General features: G+C 32.6%; 2 protein-coding genes across 5 annotated transcripts in view; both read left to right on the top strand.

The window, feature by feature from the left end:
* LOC106055997 (uncharacterized) overlaps positions 1–25,906 on the top strand; it is a 73,780-nt gene that overhangs the window by 44,254 nt on the left and 3,620 nt on the right. For all 4 annotated transcript variants that reach the window (XM_056026753.1, XM_056026756.1, XM_056026752.1 and 1 more), the window contains 32 exons: positions 112–135; positions 3,750–3,886; positions 4,453–4,629; positions 6,060–6,244; positions 6,947–7,205; positions 7,332–7,470; positions 7,659–7,872; positions 7,969–8,089; positions 8,467–8,664; positions 8,967–9,165; positions 9,290–9,430; positions 9,993–10,094; positions 10,425–10,526; positions 10,907–11,083; positions 11,257–12,025; positions 12,215–12,380; positions 13,152–13,278; positions 17,542–17,755; positions 18,049–18,244; positions 18,415–18,494; positions 18,845–19,100; positions 19,526–19,704; positions 20,384–20,564; positions 22,001–22,174; positions 22,497–22,622; positions 22,758–22,912; positions 23,078–23,153; positions 23,250–23,468; positions 23,878–24,035; positions 24,398–24,668; positions 25,126–25,288; positions 25,390–25,485. In XM_056026753.1, the coding sequence (XP_055882728.1) occupies positions 112–135; positions 3,750–3,886; positions 4,453–4,629; positions 6,060–6,244; positions 6,947–7,205; positions 7,332–7,470; positions 7,659–7,872; positions 7,969–8,089; positions 8,467–8,664; positions 8,967–9,165; positions 9,290–9,430; positions 9,993–10,094; positions 10,425–10,526; positions 10,907–11,083; positions 11,257–12,025; positions 12,215–12,380; positions 13,152–13,278; positions 17,542–17,755; positions 18,049–18,244; positions 18,415–18,494; positions 18,845–19,100; positions 19,526–19,704; positions 20,384–20,564; positions 22,001–22,174; positions 22,497–22,622; positions 22,758–22,912; positions 23,078–23,153; positions 23,250–23,468; positions 23,878–24,035; positions 24,398–24,668; positions 25,126–25,288; positions 25,390–25,485 (5,781 nt within the window). The remainder of the gene's footprint in view (positions 1–111; positions 136–3,749; positions 3,887–4,452; positions 4,630–6,059; positions 6,245–6,946; positions 7,206–7,331; positions 7,471–7,658; positions 7,873–7,968; positions 8,090–8,466; positions 8,665–8,966; positions 9,166–9,289; positions 9,431–9,992; positions 10,095–10,424; positions 10,527–10,906; positions 11,084–11,256; positions 12,026–12,214; positions 12,381–13,151; positions 13,279–17,541; positions 17,756–18,048; positions 18,245–18,414; positions 18,495–18,844; positions 19,101–19,525; positions 19,705–20,383; positions 20,565–22,000; positions 22,175–22,496; positions 22,623–22,757; positions 22,913–23,077; positions 23,154–23,249; positions 23,469–23,877; positions 24,036–24,397; positions 24,669–25,125; positions 25,289–25,389; positions 25,486–25,906) is intronic.
* On the top strand, positions 14,170–17,265 carry LOC129925826 (uncharacterized). Its single transcript, XM_056026763.1, has 2 exons — positions 14,170–15,419; positions 15,577–17,265. Exons 1-2 carry the CDS (start codon positions 14,363–14,365, stop codon positions 16,515–16,517), a joined length of 1,998 nt encoding a protein of 665 aa, XP_055882738.1. The 5' UTR covers positions 14,170–14,362; the 3' UTR covers positions 16,518–17,265.

The following is a 25,906-nucleotide window of genomic DNA, read 5'->3' as shown; positions in this document are numbered from 1 at the left end:
TTTGTATAAGCAAAATCATTTTTTAAATATGATCATTTTGTTATCATTTTAGAGTTTCACACTTCAAATTACTGTTTGATTATTTTTTCCATATTTTTTTAATCTTCCCAGCTGGTGATCAAGACAATATCAATGGTAAGAATTTAACAAATGTTCTTACTTAGAACCATAGTGACTGTTAGTTGACAATACAATTTAAGCTTTACCATTGAAATGTTACAATTGATAATAATTTATTCTTTATGGAGTTAATATAACAAGAATTACTTTATTCTGCTGCAAGACTGTATAACATAAGATAATTTTGCAATACAGAAGTGATAGAAAATGTATCATTCTTGAATGAAAAACTAAGAGTAAAGCTTGCTAGTCTTATGCTCATGTTTGGTTGCATTGATTTACTCTTGAAGATTTCTTTAGGTTTGCCTTTTGCATGACATCAACCTTTATTAGTTTGACAAATTTGAAGCTAAAAAAAATTACCATTTTTTACTTTTCACCACAATTCTATCTTCTGTTTCTATTATCTGTAATATAAACTCTCTGTCTCTGTTACTGGTTTGACATGACCTACTTTGTACCAATAAAATACAAATCCATACTTAAACTCCAGCTTTTAATCATTTCTTACTAGCAACATTTCAAATTTCTTTTATCGCATATTTTTTAAAATGTTTTATTACAATTAATTGACGTAGTCAGTCATGTGATTTGTCTGAACTTAAGCATTTTAATATTATTATATTTTTGATATGTCATAAATTAGTGTAATTGATATTAATTGTCTATTCATGGTGAGATTTTTTAGTAGTGAATTATATTTTAAAATATTATTGTGATGATTGATGATATTATTAGATGTAGATGTGATGTAAACTTTCAACTATATCCCTTCACCCACAAACCTTAAAGTAAACCTAGCAGCTTAAATTTGTAATCAATTTCATTTCATTTTTCATGAAAGTATTTGCTCCGCCCTGTACAATTATACCAATGAGATACACATCAAGAGGTGCACAATTTAACCAAACAGACGCCAACATAAAGTAGTGCATTATTTAGCCAAATAACATATAAATAAAAAGGTCAACTTAGTGGTGAAACTCCTACAAACTCTAATTCAATTAGCTTTCATAACAATTACCGTTACTTCATTGAAAATTTTAATTCAGTTTTTATTGAATGATATGTTAAGTCAACATTTTTATTGGATGTCCCTAAGCTTTTATTTAGGAAGATAATAGTGCTATGTCAGGATTCATTTCTATACTTGGCTCCTTAGGCTCGTTAGGGGTTTACACAATTACTCAATTCCAATTAATTAATACTTGCTACACAAATACTTGTTATACAAATAAGAACATTCAATACTTAATATACTTCAACCCTAACTTCAGCTTTCAATGAATACCAAAAACTCTTTAATATCAAATAAAGCACACAATTATATTACTGTCAAGAAATAATACAAACACCAGGAAGCGACTATCCAACCTTCCTGAACCGGGAACAAGACCTCACTGACTTACACACACTCTTGCACATTCAAGGAAGACTAAATCATTCAGTTCATAACACGTGCAAGACTATTCACATTCGTAACCTTGGAGTACTTAAACAAGGAGATATCACTATCATACCAAAATATCAAAGTAACATTCACTCTTGCCATACCTCCCCCTGACATACTACAATAGCAAAGCTTGTATTATAGTTAACAGCCATTAATATAATTCATGTGCATTATGTACAAATGTGTTGGTTTTTTTTTAATGACATTCGTAACCCAAGTTAATTTTTATCTCTCTTAGCTGTTGAACCTGAGCTAGATTCTGATTTGACATCTTTAGTAAATCGTAAAAGTTGTTTTAAATCATACCCAACACCGGCATCATATAATCAGGAAAAGCAGATACCATTTAATCAAAGGCCTTTAAGATTTTGTATAATCTCTCAAGTTGTTGGCAGGCTGTGTCTTATTTTTAAAAGTGTCAAGTTTGCTAGAAGTCAAAGGTTCTCAACAAACCATGTCAACCATTCACAAGTTAGAGCTCCAAGACATTTTCATGTGCCACCAACTAATGGAGAAGGTAGTGGCATGAAAAACTTCAAGGCATCTTATCAAACAGCTCAATCATCCGACAGAAACATGGAAATTTTAAATGGGTTATTAAATCATCAAGATTTGGAGAGTCACAGGTCAAAAGTGAGAAACAGAAAGAAATACTTTGATGAGACATCTTCCATGGGCTCTTTTGTTGACGATGACCCAAGTCACTTATACATTCAGGAAAAGCACTATTTCCAGGCAGGGGGGAGTGATGCCAGCGGTCATTCATTTGATAGAGGCAGCTCTGAATACTCACAGCAGACTGATGTTAGAAGAGTACGTCCACGCCCTCCTGCTTATCATGCCTCCCATGGTAATCAAAGTCAAGAGATGAAACAGGTTCGGTTTGCAAAGGCTGTTGAGAAACCTAGGAAAGGAACAACAGTCCTTATTGATTCGGACTCTTCTTTTTCTTATGATGATGACAGTGTTGAACATATCTATCAGGCTGCTCCACTGCGTCCGGTCAATGTTCATGTTGCTGAAATGGTAGAAAAGCCTTCTCATTCTCAAAGGCGTCAGAAAAGATACTTTGAGGACTTTGACAGTGATCACAGTAACTATGATTACAGCCGAGAAGAAAGTACTGAGACCGACACCAATACAAAAAGAAAGTTTGGAAGAATTGTCAGAAATGCTCATGATGACATTGGATTTCAAGAAGAAATCATTTTTTATGGTGATATGCTTCAGACACATGGACATCTTCCCCAAGAAAGTTCTGGGATGCTGGCCAGATATTTGGAACACTTTGGAGTAGAAGAGAGGCAGCCTGAGCCTGAAAAAGAAGAGAATTATGTGCCTGCTAAATCTGAAAAGACTGAGCAAGGTAGAAAAAAATGTTGGTGATCACAAACTGTGTGCCAGGCTTGTATCTCACAAATCAGAAATCACATTTCTTATCTGTTTCCAATCACATCAGAAGTCACTTTTTGTTTCTATTTAAATCAAAATTAAAATTCTGTGTTTTTTTTTAGTTTCCAGTTACATCAGATGTCAGTTCTGTCACGTTTTCTTTTCAAATGACAATCATATCAGAAGTCACTTTTTGTTTAAAGTTAGATCAGAAGTCAATTCTATCACATTTTTCATATTTTCTTTTGCCACATTATTAATATATGGACATATATATAATTCTAAAATAATAAACTTTAGCTATTTATTCTATGATTGCCTTTAAATTCACACAGATAAAAAAAAGGTGATACCAAAGTATCAAAGTATATATATAGCAATTGGTTAGCTACAATAATGTCAGTAAACTACTTAAAGGCAATGCAATTTTAGATGGAAGTTTTCTCTGTATTTTTGTTTAAGAAATAGATTGCAAGATAAAGTCTCTATTTAGAATTATTATTAAACTATCTGTACCAATCATTGTGGAAATAGTAGATTGCAAGTTAAAGTCTCTGTTTATAATTACTTTCAAACTATCTGTACCAATCATTGTGGAAATAGTAGATTGCAAGTTAAAGTCTCTGTTTATAATTACTTTCAAACTATCTGTACTAATAGTAGATTGCAAGTTAAAGTCTCTGTTTATAATTACTTTCAAACTATCTGTACCAATCATTGTGCCTAGCTGAAATTATATTAACTAATAAAATAGAAATACAAATTTGCCAAGAATTCTTTCCAGATCCTGATGTGACTGTGGCACCAATAGTTCTCCCAGGAAGTGATGATGAAGATGAGAAAGAGAGTGTGAAACATCTCAACCAAATTGATGACTCCACAGTTTTCTTAGATGCTGCTTCAAACAAAGAAACTGTTCAGGTAAAGTTCTAAACCTTTTTAAATACATTTTTTTTTAATTAACTTAATATTTTATACTCAAGTTTTGAAAAAGTGTAAGTTTTTTATTCTTTGATATTGAGTAGAAAAAATAAGCAATTTAAAAAGCACTATTGAAGTATATAGTATATTTATAAAGTTCGTTTGGATTTTGTTCAGCTGCTCCACTTCAAAATGAGACAGTTTGCCTCACATCCTAACTTTAACTACAATCCAAAATTTGTATAAGAAAAAAAAAAATTATTTTTGTGGTCTGTTTTCTTTTCCTTGCACAGTCAATTTTAAAAATATTTTGAAAAATTGTAATTCTCAGCAATAAAATTTGTCTCAACAAAAAAAAAACAAATATGAGGATTAAATATTATGTAAATTTGGTAAGAAAAATTTTTAACTAAAAAGAACTGATGTTTGAGATGGTAAAATATTCACTTTTTGACCAATGATTTTTTCAATGAGATCAACAGCATTAAGATAGAGAAAGTTCCTTAGATTCAATTGATTGGGTAAATATTTGACAATGGAACTACATATTTTGCTCTCTTTCCTAGACTGGTGTTGAGAGGGAATTTATTAAATTGCTAGGGTCTGAACCAGGAAGTAAGCCTGGAATGGGATTGGCTATCATAGAAGTTCAGAAATCTTTGTCTTTGGATAAAATTGGCCACCAGACATCATTAACAGTACCAGCAGCTGACTTGAAAATGACCAGGGTCAATGAAGGGGAGGTAAGCATTACAATTATTTAGAAGTAGTTATATGCTTGTCAGAAAACAATGGTTCTTTTTTTTTTTTACTTTTTTTTTTGTTGCGAGTTTTAAAAAATGTAAAATTTAAACTAAATCCCCTTCACCTAAGCCTTATTCTGTTGGACCATTGGGGCACCACACAAAATCTGTCAACTGTCTTTCTACATTCCTCTCTGGGATAGAATTTTATTCACCTACAGGCCTGTCCATTCTTTGATGTTATCTTCTCATCAGTTTCTCTGTCTTCCTCTTCTACTTCTTTCTGGTACTGAAGGACCGGAGGATTTCCAGCTACCCGTCGCCTCAGCGTGGCCCTCCGGTGGAAACATCCAGAGGTGGATCTGGACAGGCAAAGAACGAGTAGCGAACCAGGCCTTCTAGCAGGTCTCCCTGGGTGAGCTTTTGTTTTTTTTATCTCACTCGGGGTGGGGATGGAACAAGTAACCTGCAACCCAGTCCAAAAAGTCCGCCACGCCGTTCCACAAAGGGGGTCGTCATCAGTTCCGGATTGCTGGATTGGCGGCCCTTGCACGGAACAGTGGCGGTTACAGTATAGGAATATGAGACAAGCTCCCCGCAGTTAGCGCTGTCCCTGACACTTATAGCGGGTGACTTAAGACTCGGGGACGGTGCGCTGTGTACGCGGCACGGCCCGGTCTGGCCCAGTCAATCGATATGGCCGTCTACCGCTGGGTGCCCTCAGACAGGACAGGGGTGAAGAGCCCCATGTCCAGGCCTGGTGGTTGGATAAAAGCCTTTCTAACCATCAACGGGATAATGGCGCCTCCGGCGCCGATTCCCTACTGGACTTCATCGAAGGTACTGAAGGAAGGTCTTTGCAAGCCTTGAGGACCTTGTGATGTGGCTAGGTATAGAGTTTGAGTTTATTTTTAATGACAGTGGTTACCAGGTCATCCTGAGGTCCAATTGCTGTATTAATCCTGTTTCAAATCTCTTCATTCGTCATGCAGTCTTTGTAAGTGATACCTAGGATCTTTCTGTTGCATCTTAGCTCCATTGAGCTTGAGATTTGCAGTCAGCATCCAATATTCGCATGCATATAATAATGTGGCTGTGACCAGTCTGATGTTAGTGTCAAGGGCTATGCCTTTGTCTGGACAATCTTGATTGACAAAGGCAAAACTAAATATTTGGTTTAAAATAATTTGAAAATTTTTCTAACTTTTCTTACATTTATTTTAATATCTTTTCCATCACACATGCACATGTTTGTTTATTTTTTAGAATTTAAAAAAAAAGCAATTGGCTGTTCAATATATATCTATATTAACACTAACACAGTTTATACAATACAAATTTATTATACTTGGTGTAGTGTACACTAATAAATATCCTAAGTACCATTAACATCATGACTATAGGTTTATGTTTTTTGTTTCTGTAACCAGCTGGTCCCAGGTGATGATAATGGCCTATTACCCACCCCATCCATCATGGCAAGGTCAATAGATAGGCAGACCATGGAGGTGGGCTGGAGGCTGACCCGTCAGGTGGAGCCTCCACATGAGTTGCAGCTGTATGTTGTTAATGTTATGGGCACCAAATTTTCCAGCCATATTAATAGTGACATCAGGTGAGGGTAGTTTTGGTCTATATCACTGTCATCTTTACTATAACACCCAAAATATTTGTGTCTCCGTGTTAAATCAACCATATCCACAAGACCAAGGTTTGGACTAACACTATATGTCTAACACAGTAGTCTATATTTTCCACATTAACTTGGAAATTTTGGAATCAAAAAGTCCTGTACTATTCACTTCAAAATATTTACTTTGATATCTTGCATGTCATGATGTAGTGTAGAATCAAGGCTAAAAGCTAATCACCTGCTGTAGCTTAAGAGACAAAGCCAATTCATTACTTCAGCATTAAAAAAAAATCTGTTTTGCATGTAACTCTGTGTGATTAATGATAACTTGGACTCTTGAATGAGCCAAAAAATTTTGTCATACTGAACTTTATTTTCACATGTTTTTTTTAAAGGCAGAAATATTAAAATTAAATGAAATAAGACTAAGACTGCTTTATTGATCCTTATGGAAATTTGTTGTGATTACAAGGACTCGTTTCTCATATACAGACAACACAACAGAAACATACACATCAATAGAAAAGAGACAACATAAATAGTTCATTCAGTGACCACACACAGGCATCAAATAATATATTTTATCATTAGAAAAGAAATATTTTCAATTAAAAAATATTTATGAATTTGGTATAAATTGTTTTAATATGGTTCTTATAGAATCCTTCATCTTTATTTTTCTAGCTATGAATGTAATCTTGTTGAGAATGGGAGACAAGTTCGAGGTGTGCAGCATTGCTGGAATATTGATAAGAAAAATGAATGCATAGTCCAGGGCCTCCTCACAGGAAACACCTATAGAACATATGTTGTATGTAATTTCTGTATGACCTCAGAAGGTGAGACTTGTGAGACACAAACCTCATCGCCAGTTCTCTATTATACCATTGTTGGACCACCAAGCCCTCCCACTATACAGACAACTAAAGTGGACACATATCAGGTAAGTCAGACATTGTTATACTCCTTGCCCATCTCAAACACACTCTTTTTTTTGTGTTGTTTTTTTTTAATTCTGCATTTTATTTAAATCATATAACTGCTTTGCATGATAATTTATTTTGAATAGGTCTGCCTTGAATGGGCGGAGCAAGCCAATGAAAAAGGTCTTCAGGTTAGAGGGTTTCAAATCTATGTTGATGAGAAATCTTTGGGTAAAGGTCGCAGTGCAGATGTTAGGACGATGACCATCAACAATCTTGTGCCTGGTGAATTTATTTTACAAATCCTAAACATTAAAAAAAAAAAGAAAGAAAGAGTTCTTTTATAGGCTACAGTTTTTATTTTTAGTAAACTAATTAAATCCTAGGTTTTATTATTCTTTTTTAAATTTATTAAAAATTATAATTCTTAAAATAATGTTTGTGTTACTTTGAATGCAATTTATTTCTTGCAGGGAAGACAATGAGCATATATGTCACCGCCTTTTCAGAGTTTGGACAAGATGAAAGTGAGCCATCAAGAACTGTCCACATCACTTGTCCTCCACGACCCACTGCGCCAGTTATTTCTCAGCAACCATCTTATAAGAGAGGCTCTGTTCTGATTGGTTGGACCAAACCAGAAAGTCAGGGGCTTAACAGTAGAGAGGAAGCGATCTCTTTCTATGTGTAAGTGAATCCATTTTGTAAGTAGAAATCTTTAATGGATATTTACCGCTTTTATTTTCTAAAAGTGTTTTAATACAAAATTTTAAATTATTTTAGAATTTACTTGGATGGCAAATGGCATGGAGAAGTCAAATCCAATCAGTTATATGATAAGCAAGGCTATCGTTTCTATCTGACTGACTTATCCCCAGAGCAAAGTTATGATGTATCAGTAAAGGTAAAAATAAAATATACCTTTAAAAAATATCATCTCACAAAAAAAATGAATAAAAAATTTGAGATTCAATTGGGAGTCCAAGTTGTTATTTGTTTGTTTTTTTAAATTGCATGACTAAATCTGTTATCCCAATTCTTCTCTTTTACATGAGGCATATTGTCTTATTGTTCTGAAAAGAAAAAATGGTTGTGCTAATACTCATTGACCATAAACAGCTGGAGGGGTATAATTGTAAAACATTTGTTGTTATTTTACCTTTAATAGTTATAATAACAGCAATGTCTTCGACTTGATTAGTTATAAGGAATTGATAATAACAATTGTTTTGCCATATATATTTAAGTGTCATCTTCATTTGATATATTTTTGTGCTAAAGGCTGTAGCAGGGGAAAGAATCATAGACCAGAAGGCCCAACATATTTACTGCCTCTCTGAGAGTCCAATGTCCAACATCATACCAGTTATGGCTCCTGCAGCTCCAAGGTCACCAAAGCTTAGGCTGGAAGGTCTTCATCCTGAAGGTATAGATGTCACCTGGCAGATACCCCAACAACTGGGTGATGCATTTATTTCTGTAAGTCCTAGTTAGCATGCTGCATGATTTAATCTTGAGTATCTCAGTGTAGCAACCAAGCGATCTGTTCATTCTCCTAACACAATCCTAGCACCGTATCCTCTTAAAATAATATCACAAGTGTGTTATTTACACACACTATTTAATGGGTTAATGTGAATTGTAAAAAATATATATTTCCAATTTAAATATAAATGATATAGATTTTGTTTTGCTCATATAGCTTTTAAAAATGTACTGGTTTATATTTTCTTGTTGTTTTTTTTTGTTGTATTTAATCCACTATTGAAAACATATATCAGGGCTATCAAATGCTGAAAAATGGCAAGTTGTATGGTTCGATTATCCCCCCTGATGTAAACAGTCTCAGTATTCGTGATGTGATTCTTGGGGAGAAGATTGAGCTCCAGTTGATCGCTCTTACAGAACATCCTGTTGGCAAGTCTGAAGGCAGCAAAGATTCGGGCAGAGGCACTTCAAGTCAGGAGGAAAAAACACCAGGTATGTTTGTCCTCATTCAACAACATGTAAAAAAAATATTTCACTTTTGAAATGCTATTTGAACTTTAGCTTTTAACATTTTTCATCTCATAAAAGCATGTCGCCCATTTTCTTTAAACTTTAGACATCTTCACTGGGGATCATTATGCTGGTTGTAAACCAGGTCCTAAGCTTGTGGTCCACTACACTGGATTAGTCAGTCCTCCATCAGAAGTATGGTGTGAGAAAGCTACTGGTCATTCACTCCTAATTGTCTGGACAAAAAGTAAGCTGTCTAGTGATATTTTACTGATATTACTATTCAGTTTTAATCAATACCAGTACTATACGTTATTACTACAGCCCTCTATTTAAAATTCTAAATGTTATTTCTGATAAAATTAGTACCTTAGAATAGATAGTTATTCAAATAGGATTTAAATTGATTATAGCTATATTAGGACTCTCAAAAAAAAAAAAAAAAAAGAATTCCTGAGCATAATCATTTTGTATTTTATTTAAATATTGAAATAAAAAGTCAAAATTACTATAAATTTTCAGAAAATGAAAACAATTAGTTCAATATTCTTTTTTACATTGTCTATTTTTTTTTCAGAAACTATCAAAAATTAATTTTTATAGAATTTAAAAGAAAACTAATGAAACCTCTTGATTCTTTTATTTTTCAATGTGTTTTATTTTTTATATATAAAGAGTTACAGCCAGTATTGAAAGTATAAAAGTATATTTTACTTGTTATATACCTATGTAATTTGTTGGGAGTTTTTTTTACCATGAAACAAGAATTATTTATTCTATAATATTATTTTCTGTGTTTCTTAAAATAGATAGTGATACCAAAGCTCACTTTGTTAGGCCGGATAGTTATCAAGTGACCTGGTGGCCTGGAGACAGAGCAAAAGATGAAATACAAAGTGACAGTACTACAGGTAGTTTAAAACTGATTAGTACCTACAAATATTAGTATTATATAGATATAGATAAGTATTAGTATTATATAGATAATTATATTTAACTATGAATCCTTTTCATTGTTTATTAACAAGTATTGTTTATTAACAATTTGAATATGACACATTTTGTGATGAAGCTCTTTAAATTAACTTTTGTTTTTCAATGCATCTAAATTATTATAATTTGTAAAATTTTCATAAAAAGGAATAATTTTTTAAATATTATTGTTCTAGGTTGATAAATGAATAAATATATGTCTATTAAAATCGCATTATCTTATGAATACTAATAATTTTTCTCAAAAGATGATCATCTTCTAATAAATGGTTTACGGCCATCAACATCATATACTGTTGTAGTGGAAGCTCGAAAGACAGAAAAATATACAGATTTCGATGAAGCTTTTGGTAAGGCTTTTTTAAATATGCTTTTAAGTTATTAAAAAAAGATTTTTTAAAAAGCTATCTATCTAGATGTTAAAGGGAACATCTAGAACATAAAAAAATAAGTATATCTTACACAAGGTGAAACTCATATTGTTGTAGATGGAGATTGTGATTGTTTAACCCATTGGTTTTACACACAATTAAAAAACAAATATAAATAATCCTCTCTTCTATTACCATTTTGTGATGAAGCTCTTTAACTCATTTGTTTTTTCTTCTTCCATGTATAATCACTTTTATAATCTTAACTTTTTTTTAATTAATAAGTTATTAATAAATTATAAGAACTTCATGATAACTGTTATTAAAATATGTCTCATTATTTTGTTACACGTGGACAGAGGATGATAAATCTGAGGGATTGAATTCATTCATCCTGTCTTCCAAGTCAGAACAACTTCATATTAGGACAGCAAGCCCACCAGATCCTCCATCTAATGTGGGCATTGTGGCCATGACATGTCACAGTATTAAGGTTGGCTGGGACCCACCAAGGGAGCATGGATCCGAGATCATAGGTAATGCTTTCAACATAAATTTTGAAAATTTAAAAAAGAAGTTTTATTTAATGAGGAAATTTCAAATAATTTTAAAACTATCATTTATTTAGAGTCAAACATTTAAATAAAATGTTATAAAACACTAGATTGAAAGCTGCTGTACATAGGATATCTGATTTTGTTGAATTTAGGAATCCGAGTTGAATGTATATCACAAGACCCTGACAATGCTCAAGTTGTATCAGCAGACACACTGCCAGATGCAACCAGTGCTGATTTAACAGGACTAAGTGAAAAAACAGATTACCTGTTAAAAGTCATCACTGTAACAGAGGAGTACTTTGACCAGCTACCAGAAAAGAACAGACTCAAACAGATGAGAAATTTCCCTCCAAACATTTCATCCGTTCAGGAAGAGTCGCAGTGGTTACCTTTCACATGCATACTCTTTAAAACTTCAGGGACAGAACCTCCCTGCAATGTCAAGGTCATAAAAGCAACAATGACTGCCTTAACCTTGAATTGGACACCACCTCTGGTCTACGGCACTAACAAGCTGACTGGGCAGATTGTGCGCTGGTCTGCAGTCAGGTCAGCACAGCAGAATAAAGACAATGATCTCCACATTGCCAGCCATGTTAAGCTTCTGCCTACAGAGGACACACTTACAATTGATGACTTGCTGCCAGGTACCCAGTACAACATTGTTGTTGAGGCCGTAGTCAGTGTGAAAACTTCCCTGGAACCAGAAAAGTGGGATGGTAATAACATTGAGAAAAACAGACGCACTGCTCACGTTTTATCTAAACCTCTGCTGGCCAGGACTAGAGCACCTATCGACCCACCACAGTTGATGGTGACCTCATACACCCAGAATAGTGCAACTTTGACCTGGGAGAAACCAAAGCTTGTTACTGTTGTAGGGAAAGATAGTGATGGAAATCCTAAATGTTTAAGAAGGTAAAGTTAAGTTTATATTTAGGAGTAGATTAGTATAGCATTGGTATTTTTGCAATCAACCTATTTATTGTTTAAAAAAAACAAACTTCATACTTTACTGTTAGATTCTGATACTTAAGTTTATCAATTGTGGGATATAGAAAATGAAAAGAAATAAAAGTGCCACTTTCTCAATGCTTTGTGCACCAGGTACCTTCAAGGCTACAAGCTAGAGATCAATGGTAAACTTCAGACCTGCATAGGACCAGACTCTACTTCTTGTACATTGACCAAATGTAAACCTGGCAGGAACTACAGTGTTGTGCTTGTGGCAGTCAGTTGTACAGCAGAAGGAAGGAAAGCAAGAAAACAAAAGGTGAATATCTTTTAGTCATTTCTGATAGCCCAATGATAGCTGATAGCTTTAGAGGAGAAAAAATGTTTACAGTACTCATCTTGACTTCGGATATAAAAGAATCAGCAGTGATGATTCAATAGCTCACCCTTGGATGGAATTATGAGTAATAATCTGAAAGTCCACCCCGTTCTAGATTTGTCTCTTTGTGCTTACTATTCAGTGCCATTTTAATAAATAAATATTAGCTAAGAATAGTTGTAAGAGAGCGTTTTGTAAGACATGACTCGCTGTCAAAATTCATCCTTCATGATACAGTGGAGAGAGCATGAAGTAAGGGTAGAAGAATGGACCGGCCTTTCTCTTGATATCCTGCTAAAAAAAGCTGCACCAGTAAAAGTGGAGGGATTGTTTTGTTTTAATTAAATCATTGAACAATCTGTAACTTATTGTAAAATATGTATGTTATGTTCAAGAGAACCGGGGTATGAACATGTATCTTGTGTGCTATCATACAAATGTTTGCTCTAATTATGTATTGTTTTTTTTATTGCACAATTGTAAAATGAATTTCCTCAGAGATAATAAAGATAATTATTATTATTATTATTTAGTTACACAAACTGGTACAGCACCCCTGCAACAAAATTCTCTGGACAGATGAGATTTGATGATATAGTTGTAAACTCAACTTCCTAGAGTTATAAGGAAACTTATTTTGTACTTTCCAGTGAGAAACTAAATCAAGATTTCAGTTCAAAATGCTAGTTGCAATGTTTTTTTATTTCATAGTATGAGCATTTAAACAAGGAATCAAATTCTGGCAATGTGGACTATATGAGTTTATTGCAAGAGGATGAAAACTTAGATGAAGCTCCATCAGATCCTCTTAGTCTTGTACTCCCCAGAGATCAAGATGGTAGGTTTTATAAGACACAACTTTCTCTCTTACTTTTGATCTGTCTTCTATAATTATATTTATGTTTATATCTATTATCTATTTCTAACTGTAGTCAAATCAGATAAACTGGACCACGGCTTATCATATTAACTCCGTATTCGGACCAAATCCTAATACGCCAAAATACAGACGTTACTTCAAGAAAGAAGATGATTACGTCTTACGCGTATTCCTAAGTCAATCTAGTCATACATGTTAATAAGTGACTTAAATTGAAATCAAATTAAATTCTTGTGTAGCATGGGATAACTCAATGGACTGGACTGAAGCAACCTGTAATGTAACATATATAAATATGAAAAGTCAGATGGGCTCTTAGATATTTGTTTATTCTAAAGGAATCCTCAAGTTTTCAAGATACCAGTGCTCAGTTATACACTGCATTGTTTGTAGATAATTAAAATTGTGATTATTAAGGGGAGGTATCCCTAGAGAAAATCGAGTTTTAGGTCTAGGATATCGATTTTTAACTAATAACATAATTAAGTAGATCAACCATTTTTCATTACATTACAATCATTTTTATTGCTTAAATCTGTGTCTAAAACATGTTTTATGTTGTTTTTGTAAGGCCTATGAGACAAAATTTTTATAAAATTTCTTGAAAAGTACAAAAATGGCCCTTGGTTACGCCATCTCTATTATAAGCAAATCATTGTTTGACTATCGATGTTTGGTATGGTTTTTTTCCTCACGATCTCTAGTTTTATAAAGACGCCTCGTTTTCGCTCTATGTTTCATTCAATTTCGGTAATGATCGGAAATCTTCGGTCAACTTTTGAAGCAAATTAGATTATTTTTAGCCTTGCTAATAAATAAAGAAACGCCAATGGTTGATTTGGCCCCCGTGGTCGGAATCCCCGTAACTACTTTTGTTATTTCCGACTATCGATAATAGACTTTATTTCAATGGCGAAGTCTACACGTTGACTTTCTTTTCTGTTCATGTGTGCATTTTCTTATTTATTCAACAGTTACAGTATATATATTTCTTTTTTTATTCATCAAATATTCTAGATCTGCTTCACCTTGTTTTTTATAAATGGCTAGACTCAACAAAAGGCTAGCTCAATTGAAGCAAGCTCGAATGAGTCGCAAATTAGATCTAGAAAGAGTTACTGGTAAATCTAAGACTCTAGTCGATCTAGATAAATCTGGTACTTCCACAACAAGTTCTAGATCTATATCTTCATCAACACCTAGCCCTACTAGATCTAGATCTGATTCATCTTCTGGACATAATATTACGGCAGCAGTTGAAATTGAGAATGTGTCTACCGAAGCCAATAAAAGTGAGGCATTGGCATCTAGATCTAAGTCTAGTAAACTTCATTTAGATCTCAATACCAGGAGTAAAAGTAAAATTATTGACATTCCCAAATTAGATGTTGATAATTTAATATCCACCACTCCACACACTAACAGAACAATAGTTGAATTTGACCAACTTCAGGCCCTTATACAGCCTTTACTTTGTCCTGGCTGCAATAAGTCTTCATTAAAATTAAATTCTGATGAAAAATGTCGCAAAGGCCTGTCTGTTAAACTTAGCATTAACTGTGAAACATGCAGGACAGTTGTAAGTAGCAACCATACATCAGGTTATTCTAAAGAAAATAAAAGATATTCTGTTAACAATTCTGCAGTTCTATCATCAATCTTATGTGGATTAGGTTCCTACACATTTAACAAACTGTGTGAACATTTAGACATACCTGGAATGTGTAAAAAAAACTTTCTAAATATTACTAAACTAATTTACAATAAAGGTGATGATATCCGACAGGCCCTAGAACTTAAAACTGTTGACCTTATTCGTCGAAAGCATGCGGAGGAAAGTGGAGTTTCTATAAACGAAGAAGATATCATTGATATTGATGTCTCATATGATGGCTCGTGGCTAACCAGAGGACACACTTCACATATTGGAATTGGATGTGTTGTTGATGTGTTAACAGGATATGTTTTGGATTTCCACATAGTTTCAACATTTTGTTTGGTCTGTCAAACCACTGGCAGAAAGATTAAAGAAAAATCCCCATCACAGTATTCAGAATGGTTTGAAACACACAAGCCTTTTTGTGAAATCAACTACACAGGTGAGGGTCTATTAAATATAATTTACACTTCTATCAAGTCTTTGTGTATAGTTTTTAAATTCTCTTCGCTAAATTTTTATTAGCTTTGCTTTTTTTGTAGATTCACTAAATAATATTAACAAGTTTCTAAACTGTTTGATTTTCTTTATATTTACAGGTTCATCAGCTATGATGGAAACACATGCCGCAGAGGTATTATGGCTGAGGTCAGTTACAAAATTTAAGCTTCGCTACACATCAATGTTATCTGATGGAGATGCTAAATCTTTCAAAAGAGTAACTGAACTTAAACCTTATGGTGACATTCCCATAGTAAAAGAAGAATGTGTCAACCATGTTGGTAAAAGGATGGGATCTGCACTTCGAAATTTAGTTGCTGATTGTAGCAAAAAAGGTACTTCTCTTGGAGGCAAAGGGCATGGTAAACTAACTCAAAACACTATAAAAAAGTTAACACTTTATTACTCTAGAGCCATTAGAAAGCATAAAAATGTTTCTGATATGCAGAAAGCTATAATGGCATCTCTTTATCATTGCTTGTCAACTGACAAATCACCGAAACATCAATTGTGTCCAACTGGATCTGGCTCGTGGTGCTTCTACAATGCTGCTGTTGCTAAAAATGAGACTCCTGGTCCACATAGCAAGCTTCTCTGCACTCCTCTAAATTATAAGCTACTAGCTGACCACTTAAAACCAATATATAAACGCCTCTCCGAGCCAGCCCTCTTACAACGTTGTTTGCTAGGTGCTACCCAAAACGCCAACGAGTCTTTGCATTCCAAGATTTGGAGTACTTGTGATAAAAAGAAATTTTCTTCTTGGAACAAGGTAACATTTTCAGTGATATCCTCTATTTATGACTTTAACTTTGGATTTGCTGCTTCAAAAATAATGAAAAATATTCTGTTCTGCAAAAACACGTTTCATGCCCATCGTCTTGGTTTGAGTCGACAGAATCAACGATTAAGTGGGTCGGCGTATAAAAAAAGTAAAGTGGTCATGAGACGACTCCAGATGAAGAAAGATGCAAAAGCTCGAAGGGAACTTGAGTTAAGAGATGCAGAGGGACCTACTTATGAAGCAGGACAGTTTTAGCTGTTTTTTTTTCTGCTTTTTTCTTCTTTTTTCAGAAATCAACAAATATAAATTTCACGTAGGTCATTTAGCTGTACACATGATTTCTCCTAAACTAATTGTTTGATTTTAATGAAATTTGAAACACTTGTTCTAGACATGATATACCTTACTTGTATAATGAATTTTTGTGAAACTTTTTAATACTTTTTTCTAAGTTTTCAAATCTATACTTTAAACTCATTTTTCTCAAAATGTTACTTTTTGCACATATCATTATGCCTTACTAGGAATTTCTCCTAAACTGCTTGATAGATTTCAATGAAATTTGAAACACTTCTTAAGGACATCATTTACTTTACTCGTACAATGAGTTTTTTTCAAACTTTTATTTACTTTTTTTTTTAAAGTAATTTTAATTAATATTTATCCTGTTTTTTATGCCTAAAATATAACTAAAAATTCAAAAATTTGTAAAAAAAAAAAACATACTTAAATCTTTAATTCTGACGTTGTACCAATTTAGAGGATCCTTTTCTCTTATCTTTAAATTCAATTTCATGTAATTTTGATCAATAGTTTTTACAAAATTCAGAGTTTTAATTTGTATACAATAAACAATATGGCCGCCGTTACCATGGCAACCATCATTTAAACAACTTTTTTTTTAGCATTATTTATTTTAGAATATCATTATATGTTACCATAACAAATTTCAAAGGCCTAGCTTCAGAAATAAGAAAAATAAGATTTTCAGGGATACCTCCCCTTAAAAATGTTTATTGTTGAAAACAATTTTTAAAAATCTCTTTTAACCATTAGCTTGAATCATAACTTTTGTCTAAACTAGCATCAAAAAACACTTTCAATGATATTCTTTTCATGAGAAAAAAAATACTGTTAGCATTTTTAACCCTTTTGTGCATAATTATAATATTTCAAAGTCTCTTGAACAAAGTACACCTTAGCAGATGTCAAAATGTATTGTGGGTAACTTTTACAAATCAGGAACCTCAGGGAGATACGATATTGAAATATTTCTCAGGGTTTCTGGAGAGTTTGGAAGCCAAGTTCCAGCCAGTGTCAGAGAAAGATACAAATATATTTGGTGACATAGAACTGAGTTGGAAGCTGCAGGGCAATGTGAAGCTGGTCAAGCAGTTCAGTGTGGTCTGGTACTCCATGGAGGACAGAGTCATACAAACCAAGTTTGTCTCTCCAGAACAGAGAAGGTGTACCATTCCTGTTTCAAGAATTAAGTAAGAACCTACTCTTCTGATTCCATTCACCACCTTTATATTTTCTGAATCATTGCACTGTATCCTCAAAGCTTTTTAAAATGATCTATATTATATTTCTAAGTTACCACTGACTAACTGATTGATGAAGAGATCTCTTAAACTGTCAAACTGATTCCCGTGAAATTTCGTACGTGAAATTTCATACACATGTTCTTTTTACCTCTTAGGCACTTGCTAAGAACCAGTTTTGACAGATTGGCAACCTGACCTTGGCAAATGTAATCCTTTTTTATTTGTTTACCAACATTCAGAACAATCTACACCATGAAAGTTGAACCAAGCTATTACTCTGATGTCCTATCCCAGCAGTGTCAAGAAATACAGCTTATGGTACCTGGGCCACCAGATGCACCTCAAATATTTCTTCGCTCATTGGACCTAGATGAATTCTCTATTGAATGGGGAGAGCCTAGTCTCTATGGGGGTGTGAAAGTCAAAGGTTACCAGGTAAGGACCTGATAAATTTATTTGGTGCAGTCCAATTTAATGATTTCATGTCTTTATTTTCAAACTCTATTATAATATAGAATGGCTTGTTTCAAGAATGTGTTGAATAAAACTATTTAAAGAGTAATGTCTATAAATCTGCTTTGGCTAAAAGAATGTTTAATCTTTAGGTTTTACTCAATGACATCAAAGCAGGCAGTGAGTTGACACCAAGACAAACTAAAGCAACAATCCCATGTAAACCAAAGAAGTAAGTCTTCATCTAAACAGAAACCTTTCCTCCCTTCCTTTTACTTATACACACTCAAACTGTGTTACTGTTTATTTATTTTATTGGCTCAAAATCTCATTTTAACCTGACAGAATAAAGAAGTAGAGAAGACAAATAATTGTATTCATATAGCCTTAGTCAAACTTCTAAAAAATAATTATCTTATGGTAATTTTAACTTTTTCAATGAAATTTTTTCAGATTAATAGAATTCTAAAAATCATAACTATTACCTAAAATATCTCTGTTTAAAATAATAATAATAATAAATTAAAAAAAAAAAAAAAATGTAAAACTATACCATTCTTCATATAATTTTCTTCTTTCAAGAACTTATCGTGTAAATGTGATTGCCTTGAGTGACAACTCTCTCTATGGGGATTCCCCAAAGTCCAACACACTTGTCATCAATTCTTCAGGCCAGGCTGGGACTAGCTATGAAATGACTCAGTCAGATGATTATGGGATACCTGTCAAGGTGGTCAAGGTCTTAGAAAATAGCATACATCTGGACTGGAGCAATTTCGTAGAAAAAGAAGAATTGGCTTATTACACCATTCAGTGGAGCAGTGTAGCTCAGCCTGATGTAAGACATTGGATGCACTTTATTGTTTGAACACTTTATCATTAACATTCTCAAAATGCTGGGGGGAAAAAATCAAGGCTATTACATTGTATGTTTTACATTGTTTTCTTTGAATCAGGGAAAAAAAAAGACAAAACCATATATACAATCTATATTTTTTCTAAGGGTACCGGTATAACAGTTTTTTCTGAATTCTTTTTTCAAGTGGAAAAAAAAAAATAATATTTTTTTTACAATGCCCATGCAGTATTCTCACTGTTATTTAACTACAAAATAATAAAGAAATGTAACTTTGCCCTTCATTGGATATATTAGTTTTTAAATCATTGACAAAGTTTGTGCTAAAATGTAGTTATTTTGTTTTCCTTTTATCAATTTTTTTATTAACTCACTCTGTTTATCCAAAGTACTTTATTTAATTGTAGCAAAGGGAAGTCAAATTGTCCAAACATGACACAAACTGTGTGATCAATAAATGTCTTCCTGGCACTACTCACTTCATGAGGGTGATTGCTCTCAGTACAGATGGCCAGATTTTAGAAAAGTCAAAGCAGATGACAATACAGACATCAGCTCCACCAGATGTACCAAAACTTTCTGTCAGGTCTGCCTATAGTTTAATGAGACAGATGTTCCCCTTTTTGTTATAGACAAATAATATATATTTTAAAAATTGGTGATGATAACCCTGGAAACAGTTTGAAAGTTATCTAAGCTGATTTCTAACAGCAAAAAGCAAATTTATATAAAAAGGAGGTTTTGATAGTATTTTTTTAGCTTAGAATATCTTGATTTTAATCTACAGGTTTCTGATTTTAAATTTATTTTAATTGTTTGTTAAATTATGAACAAAAGAGTGTTTCCAAGCAAATGTTTTATAAGGGATCTAATTTGTTAACTTTCTGAAAAGCAAATTTGCTTTGTGTAGTATTTCAGAATGTTTGACATTTGTAATCAATGAATATATGTTTACCAAAGTAAACATATTTGATCATTCTGATTCAAATTTCTTTATTCTCAAAACAATCAGCACACATACTTTATTTATGTAATCAGCATGCTTCAAATAAAAAAGAAATATTTTAGAGATTATTTTTATTACAAATATTCTATCCAACAAAGCAATAATTTTATTTTTGTTAGTTATATTTGTTTAAAGATTTTATTTTTTTCCCAAATTCAGTAACAATTAAATAATCTTGTTTCCATTTTTATAAATTCTTTAAACTTATCACAATCAACTAATCACATTATAAAAATGCACTTTATTATTTGCCTTACAGGGCCTGCAACTTTCATTACATCGCCATTCAGTGGAACAAACCAACAACTTATGGTGATGCTCTGATTACTGGCTACAAAGTGTATGTGAATGGCATCGTGGAGGCCATCTTGAATGCAGATCAACTCAGTTACACATTTACTCAAGGAAAATGGTGCAATGAATATGCTTTTCAAGTTCAGGTAGACCACAATTTGTGATCTTTTTGTGATAGTTCCTTTTTTATTACTTATTTCAAGTGCCTCTGTCTGTCTGGTAAAAATCTTGTACACATTAACAATATTTCTCCCACTTCCTGTTTTTGGATCATGTTGAAACTAAGCAAAATTATTCATTGACAACACATGAAACAATAAAAAAATTAACCAATTAGTTATTCAATTAGCCATTATTAATTAATTTTGATTTATATGGGAAATGTACTAAAACTGTGAAGGGCAACTCATGCCAATCACCCCCACACCCCAACAAACAAGCTAAAAGTTTTAAAACTAACCATAATTTATTTTTATAAGTACGCATCAGCCTTTCATCATGAAGTTGTGATTTTCCTTTTTATCAGGTTCAATGTCTTAATGATTTTTTTTATCCCATCTTTTTCTGTCTTTATTTAATCTTATTGGTCAAATTAAAAAAAAAAAGAATATCCATATATCAAAAGTCTTAGGGACCCATGGCTCCCTTTCAATACATGTCATGTTTGTAGAAAACTAATTTAAGATATTTAAGTTATTTGAATGATTTACATTGCAATAAATAAAAACCATTTACAGGTATCAATTTAAGCTGGCCACCAAACATATTTAGTTATGCTTCCATTTATCATGATAGTTAAATAAATTCCAAGATTTACAATATTTTATCCTAAATACTTTCATAGACATTTTTGACACCTAGAGAATTTTTAGATAAGCATATATGGCAAGTGTGTTCCTTTGTAATGCATGAATAGCTGACATAGTGTTGGTGATGTGCCCAGTCAAGAATGAGAATTGCGGATAGTTTGGAGTTACCTTTCTCTTTAATAGAGCTTAACCATTAGCAATATTATGCATTCTTGTTTAGATTAACATATATGATAAGTGTGTCCCTTTATAATGCATGAACCTGAATTAAGGTCATTGATGTGCCCAGTCAAGAATGAGAATAGCTGTTAGCTTGGAGTTACCTTTGTGCCTTTGTCTTTAACAGAACTTAACCATTTGCAACTTTATGTAATCGGAATAACTGAAAAATTTTAATTCAATTTTATTCTTTTCGTTAAATTCTATTCCAAGGGGCTAATTCAATACAAACAATATTAACTAGACATAAAGCAAAATCTTGTCATTAAATATGTTAAATTAAAAATGATCTTGAAAATTTTTCCTGTAATCAATGTTCTACTATTGAAAGTAATAAAATGTATTTAATGTTATGTCAATATTTTATTAGACTTTGATTGCTTGTAAAGCTTTAAATCTTCTTGCAAAATGTTTTTTGTAGTATTTTAAATTTTACTTTAGCTATAGAGCCAACTATGATGTTATCTTTTTAGAGGAATAACTCCTTTTATACTACAATATTTTGTCTACCTTATTTATATATTTAATGATCTTATTCTTTGACTTTCGGACAGGCCTTAACAGCTGGTGAAACACTGAACAGTAAACCATCAGAGCCTTTAATTGTGACATGGCCTGGAAGCAAGCCACCAGAACTCAGACGTCTTCCTTCAGTCAGCAGCTCCACAATACGTGTTGCATGGAGTGAACCCTATCTAACCGATGGAATTAAAGTCAAACATTATAAGGTAATAAAACAAAATGATTCAAAACTTTACTACTTTACAGTTGTACAAAGATTAGCTTTTAATTGATTGTTTTATTTATATTTTTTATTGTCATTATTATCATTGTAATTGCTAAACTGCCTCTAGTGAGGCTTCTGCCTTTAGATTTGTTGTAATACTTGGCCTTTTTTTTACATTGATTTTCTCCTATTCTTCTTTGTATAGTCAAGAACAAGTAGAAAGAAAATGTCCATATTAATAAAAACATATACTTGTATAAGCTACTAATGATTGCAAACTGGAATGAGAAAAAATATTTGCTTATAATTTTTTTTTACTCTAGTTGTGTTGTGTTGAATCTGGAAGTGACCAAATTGTACAGAGTGTTGGCCCCATACATCCAGACTCTAAGGAAGGAGAGATAAAAAATATAAAGAAAGGCAATTATTCTGTGTATTTAGAAATACATGTAAGTTTAAGTTAGCAGAATTAAATAGTTTTCACTTTGATTAATGTTTTGGGTTATGTTTTTTTTAACTATGTTCTAGTTTGATTTTCTTGGTTAATTTATAAAAAGAAATATAATTGCATTTTTTCCCCACAGTTGTATGGAACTGACACTGTGATAAAAACTGAGCCATTCCCTATGCAGCCAGCTCTATCCCCTGACCCACCAAATATATCAGTTGCACTCGTTGGTCTTGAGGAGAGACGGCAGATAGAAAAATTTACCTGTGATCTTGTCAATAAAAGAGATAGGTAAGGAAGGGATGTAGCTTTATTTGACTTGTAAATTAAATATATTCATTCTTCTAATAACTATGGACTTGATAAATTACTTTACTAGTTTGCTTTTCTTGTAATGTAAAATATGGCATTTATTATAGCTTATAGTTCTACATAAAATGTTTACCTTATTTTTAGGTTGATACGAGAAGTTGGTCACAAGCTTAAGAAAATTGGAGCATTGACATTTCCAATGAGAGCTGAAAAAAATGAGGTTAAAAAAATGTATATTATATATAAAATATTTAAGTCTGTTTCAATGATGTTAATTATGTGTTATTGATTTAAATAAAATGTTTTCTTGTTTCAGGAAGTTGTGATGGGAGCTCACTCTCTCACCCATATAGAAGAACTTCTAGAATCATGTTTTAGTTCTCTTGACAGCTACACTGGTCAGCTGACAGCTATTGTCAGTTGGCAGTGTCCACAGTCAAATCCTGACATGCAGGTATCAGAGTATAAGCTGCTTGTGGATGGCAAACAATATGGTAGCTCCATTCCATCAGGGGCAAAAAGTATTCGAATTCAGGTCTGTTATTTTGTTGAATATAGCAACTATCATTGCTAAAATATCAATCATTCAGAACATCAGATACGAAAATAAAAGTAACATTAGATTTATTGCCAAAAAAATTATATGTTATTTATTTCACTAACAAAAGTCTGTAAATAGTTTCAGCTTTGAACTTTAAAACACTCAAATCATTATGACCTACAACTTTCAATTCAATCAAAAACATTAGCCATAAGTAAACTTCTTAATATATAATTTTATGTTGAAATCAATGCTGATGTTAAGTCATATTTTGTACAATAATTGTAACCGTTTCAGTTTTGTTTTTCTAATTGATATTAATGCACAAAGTTGCAGTGCATTGATAACTTAACTGGTATTTTTATAGAATAAGATTTAATAACAAACCATTCTAACCCAACAGCTTGGCCTTGAGCAATCCAGTTATAAAATTACTATGGTGGCATGCAGTGACAAGCCACAAGGTACCAGTGATGAATCCAATGCTGTTGAGGTGCTGGCTTTAACTTTCAAACCATTTACTTATTATTGTTACCATGGCATTCACATCAAAGATACCAAGTAAGTTGTTTTATTTCCCTCCCTTATCTGAAATGGAAGAGCCTTTTTATAAGAACAACATAGAATTCATTAATGATCCATAACAAGTTAATGTGATTTTTTTATATTATCATTTTTTCCCATTATAATAAGGCATTTAAATTTAGTTTGCAGATAGTTAAAATCATTCTTTAATGAACAACATTTTAAAAAATGGATTTTCTTTTTTACATCTAGGTTTTGTATGTAGGCCTATATATTATAATTACAAGAATACATATAAATAAGACTTTTGTTTGGTACAACAACGCTTAAAACAAAAAATAAAATATTAAATCATCTTAAAAACAAATTGTTATGGAAATCTTATTTTTATCTCCAAGATATCCTAACAAGGGTTGCTGCAAATTTCAAGACTCCATCGCATATGAACGTCAAATAGCCAAGAAATTGGCAAACCAAGGTTTGCTTCAGAAACATGTCCCCCCACCTTCCTGCAATGTTTTGGACATTTTTGAAGGAGATTACAAACCATTATTGTCTGTGCACAAACCAAGTTGTCCAACTGTTTTGCTGTTTTGGACGCCATGGTGCTTGTCCTCTCAAAAATTAATGAACAATTTCACAAGATTTGCTCAGGAAAATAATTCATTGGTAAACATTTTTTTCTTTATTTAAACCATTAATGTTGAAATAGCTTTACAACTATAAGCTTTCTTTACAGCATAACATTTAATACAACCTGCAGTATAAAAAAGTATGTAATACTTGTAATATACCATATCATTTCTTTTATAGCCTTTCACTTAAAATGGAGGCGTGGTGGCTGAATGGCTGTTGGCTTCTGAACCTGGGTTCAAATCTCAGTGAAGACTGGGATTTTTGAATTTCAGGATATTTAGGGCGCCCTTAAGTCCATCCAACTTTAATGGGTACCTGACTTTAGTTGTGGAAAGTAAAAGCGGTTGGTCGTTGTGCTGGGAAACGTTACTTTACTTTCACTTAAAATGCTTTAAAGATATGTAGTGGAAAATATAAGGTGATATAATTTTGATGGCCAGCTGATTATTGTGTAGAACGTTTATGATATAAATGTTTTTGATTTTTTTAGATGTCTTACATAGCAGTGTCTTGTGGCATGCCTGGGGTCTCAAATGAAGGAAAAAAATCCCTGAAACAGATTATCACTTCAAATGGCTGGTTTGAAGACAGGGTCATTTGGCATGTGACTACAGAATGTGGCTCAAATGTTTATAGAGCTATTAAAAAACATGGTGGGTACAAGAATTTTTTCAACCTAACAAACTTTACACTTATAAAGTTAATGTCTGTTATTTGTAACACATTAGCACTTTTATTTTATTTGTGATTTTAGATTCAAAGACAGATAGACAAAAAGACAAGTCAATGGATTTGGCTGATATTCTTGGCATAGCTGGAGTACCAACCTTTTTATTTATACATCCTGAAGGTAACGTTTCTATTTAATGTGTGCTTTTGTTGAGGATTTTTTTTTCAGTTTTCATAAGAAAACATAATATTCTAGGATGAAAAGCTAATTTATATTATTATTGGCAAAACTTGATGGGACTAAAAAGCTATTGTGAAAAGCAAAAGGAAACTAAATATTGTTTAAAGAAAGGGATGGGTGGTTCCTATGCTTAATGTTATGATGACTATAGCAAAGAAAAAATGTGGGGGTTTTTATCATGAGTATCATCAAATTGTATCTCTTAATGTCTGCTGAATTGTTTCTCTGTTCTTTTTATTGTCTAGCTTCAAAACTACTTACCTCAAATTTAAAAGAAAAAACTTTAATTTTCCTTTGTTACAAAATATGTGGATTATAGTTGTAATGATGCTTAATTGAAATAAGACAATTATAAAAAAAG

The sequence above is a fragment of the Biomphalaria glabrata genome, chromosome 4, assembly GCF_947242115.1.
Source record: "Biomphalaria glabrata chromosome 4, xgBioGlab47.1, whole genome shotgun sequence".
In the NCBI taxonomy this organism is placed as follows: Eukaryota; Metazoa; Mollusca; class Gastropoda; family Planorbidae; genus Biomphalaria; species Biomphalaria glabrata.
The sequence above is the reverse complement of the archived record's forward strand: the minus strand, read 5'-3'. Positions and strand labels throughout refer to the sequence as shown.

What these genes read in the sequence shown, in the direction of transcription:
- LOC129925826 (XM_056026763.1), top strand. Translation starts at nt 14,363, where the DNA reads ATGGCTAGACTCAACAAAAGGCTAGCTCAATTGAAGCAAGCTCGAATG. An exon ending in TTGTGAAATCAACTACACAG is followed by an intron (nt 15,420 to 15,576) that starts GTGAGGGTCTAT and finishes TTATATTTACAG; the next exon opens with GTTCATCAGCTATGATGGAA.